We start from the raw sequence: 2,391 nt of genomic DNA, 5'->3' as shown, positions 1-2,391 counted from the left end.
CTTCTTCTTCTTCTTCTTCTTCTTCTTCTTCTTCTTCTTCTTCTTCTTCTTCTACAAAAAACCCCAAACAAACAAACAAACAAACAAAAACAGCAACATATCTTTGCCTTTCAACAGCCAGTCACTTTGAAATATCTTCAAAACACTTTCCTCGCCTTATTTAAGATATCGATACCAGAAACACTTTCCTCGCCTTATTTTAAGATACCGATACCAGACCAAGGCAGACAATATTTGCGCCGTGTTTTAAACTATTAAATGGAAATGATAACTCAATTTCGCTCCAAACTGGGTATAAACGAGTACTGCCTTTTAGAATAAAACTCAATGACGGGGGTTTCGAACTCGTATCGTTCACATCTCCGTGTTTGGGCTTACTTGTAGTCCTCCGGATGTTGGGAGATGGAGAACTCCATGAGCCAGCGGAGCCACATGAGGCAGATGATCACCATGTCTACGATGTTGTGGCCGTTTCTGGGGACGGACAAATCAAAGGTACGATGGATTGTCTCAGGTTGGGTAAGAGTTATACGGCACTTGCAACATCGCAATAAGGTGATACAAGTACCGGAGATTAAAGGTGTTACAAAAGATTCACACACACACACACACACACACACACACACACACACACACACACACACACACACACACACACACACACCATCACACAAACACACACACGCACTCATAAAGGAAGGAGGGAGAGATAAGGACGATATGTTTGATATGAAAGGAGGAGCAAACCACACCACAGCACCAGCTAACTACACACACGATGGATTGTTAATACATAGATATTGACAGATTTAACGTCCCCTAGGATGAATTTTGTTTGTCTGTTTGGGTAAAGAGAATCATATCAACACAATAATGGCCTTTTAGTGCAGGGAAAATGTAAGCAGGCCAGACAGACGGAAAGAGAGGGAAAGTAAAGAAGTAGGACCTACCAATGGTGCCCTCCAACTACCCGTTAGTTGAATTTTATTTGTGTAAAGTATACTAGCGAGCAAAAGAAATGCAAAAAAAACCCCAAACTATTTTGGCCATACCAAAAATACATCTATGGTAGAAGACTGAAGTTTACACCATTGATAGTATGTCATACCCTCTTTCGAAATAAAAAATTACCCGTCTTGTTTGTCACCGGCAACTAGAGTTATTGCCCCTTAATTGAAGCATGGAGAAAGTTACTGGGTACCTCCGAAACACAGAGAAAAAAGAGAGAAAAATATTCACCTGAGCTTGGCTATAAAAGCCGTGATAAAAAAATCGGTTCGGTCTTTCGCCTGCATTTGCAGCAATGCCAGATTTTAGGGCTATACTGCAAGAAAGAGCAATAGGCTGTTTGGAGGGCGGAGAAAGGCCAATTGCGGTCTCCAATCATTTTGGTGTTCACATCCACAGACTGACAAGCCGTTTTCAGCTCACGAATTCTGCGGCGGAGCGAAAAAGGTCAGGTCGACCCAGAGTGACCGATGCACGTACATACAGACACATTGTCCGGATGTATCGTTCAAATCGACTTCAGACAGCTACAAGAACATCATAATATATTTGACAAGGGATACCCAAGGAGGAGCTAGAAGTCGACACACAATGAACCGACGATGGCGTCTGATGGGCCGTCGACCTTACCATGATGGTCCAGTCTTGACCGGACACCATCACAAAGAGCGTCTCAACTGGGCTCAGCACCATGTCAACAGGCGTCAGAGAGACTGGTCCTTGGTTCTCTTTTTCGGACAAATGCCTGTTCTCCATAGATACAACAAACAGGGGCCTCACAGTTTGTCAAGATGGAGGCGAACGTTATCGTGACAACTGTGTCAAAGAGAGGAATCAGTGGGGAGGACATCACGTCATGATCTGGGATGGAATCATGTGGAACCACAGAGTAGTAACAATGATCTTCCAAATCAAGGCCAAGGTCGAGGTCAAGGTATCAATGCTGCCCGCTGCATCGCAGAAGTTCTTAGGCCCCTCAACACAGACAAAATTTAAACTTCCGGGTTCAGAAAAGTAATGATTATACGCACACTTCCCGTGTTACACAGGAATTTCTTTAACACCATAGCATCACTCTGCAGCCTCACCCTGCCCTTAGCACCGATTTAAACCCAAATAAAAATTTTTGGTAAGAAATTAAACGACGCATCAAGTGGAGACAATTAAGGCCGAGAATCACGCAGGAACTGAAAGTGGCCATCCAGGAGATATGGAGGCACATCACGCTACGTTTTACTAACAACCAAGTGGCTTCCTTGTACCGGAGATGCACTGCGGTTATCCGATCTACTGGCGGCCATAACCACTGCTGATGGCATGCTTCGCGCGTTTCTACTGTTGCCAGGACATTCAAAGTTTCTCTCTCTCTCTCTCTCCCCCCCC

General features: G+C 44.2%; 1 protein-coding gene across 1 annotated transcript in view; it reads right to left on the bottom strand.

The window, feature by feature from the left end:
• The window catches only part of LOC106011458 (potassium voltage-gated channel subfamily A member 5), a 12,629-nt gene that overhangs the window by 8,354 nt on the left and 1,884 nt on the right, over positions 1-2,391 (bottom strand). The window contains exons 3-4 of the mRNA XM_013081206.1: positions 1,610-1,753; positions 379-474 (exon numbers count right to left, since the gene is read on the bottom strand). Of these exons, the coding sequence (XP_012936660.1) occupies positions 379-474; positions 1,610-1,753 (240 nt within the window). The remainder of the gene's footprint in view (positions 1-378; positions 475-1,609; positions 1,754-2,391) is intronic.

Source organism: Aplysia californica, unplaced genomic scaffold (assembly GCF_000002075.1).
Source record: "Aplysia californica isolate F4 #8 unplaced genomic scaffold, AplCal3.0 scaffold00121, whole genome shotgun sequence".
Classification (NCBI taxonomy): domain Eukaryota; kingdom Metazoa; phylum Mollusca; class Gastropoda; order Aplysiida; family Aplysiidae; genus Aplysia; species Aplysia californica.
The sequence above is the reverse complement of the archived record's forward strand: the minus strand, read 5'-3'. Positions and strand labels throughout refer to the sequence as shown.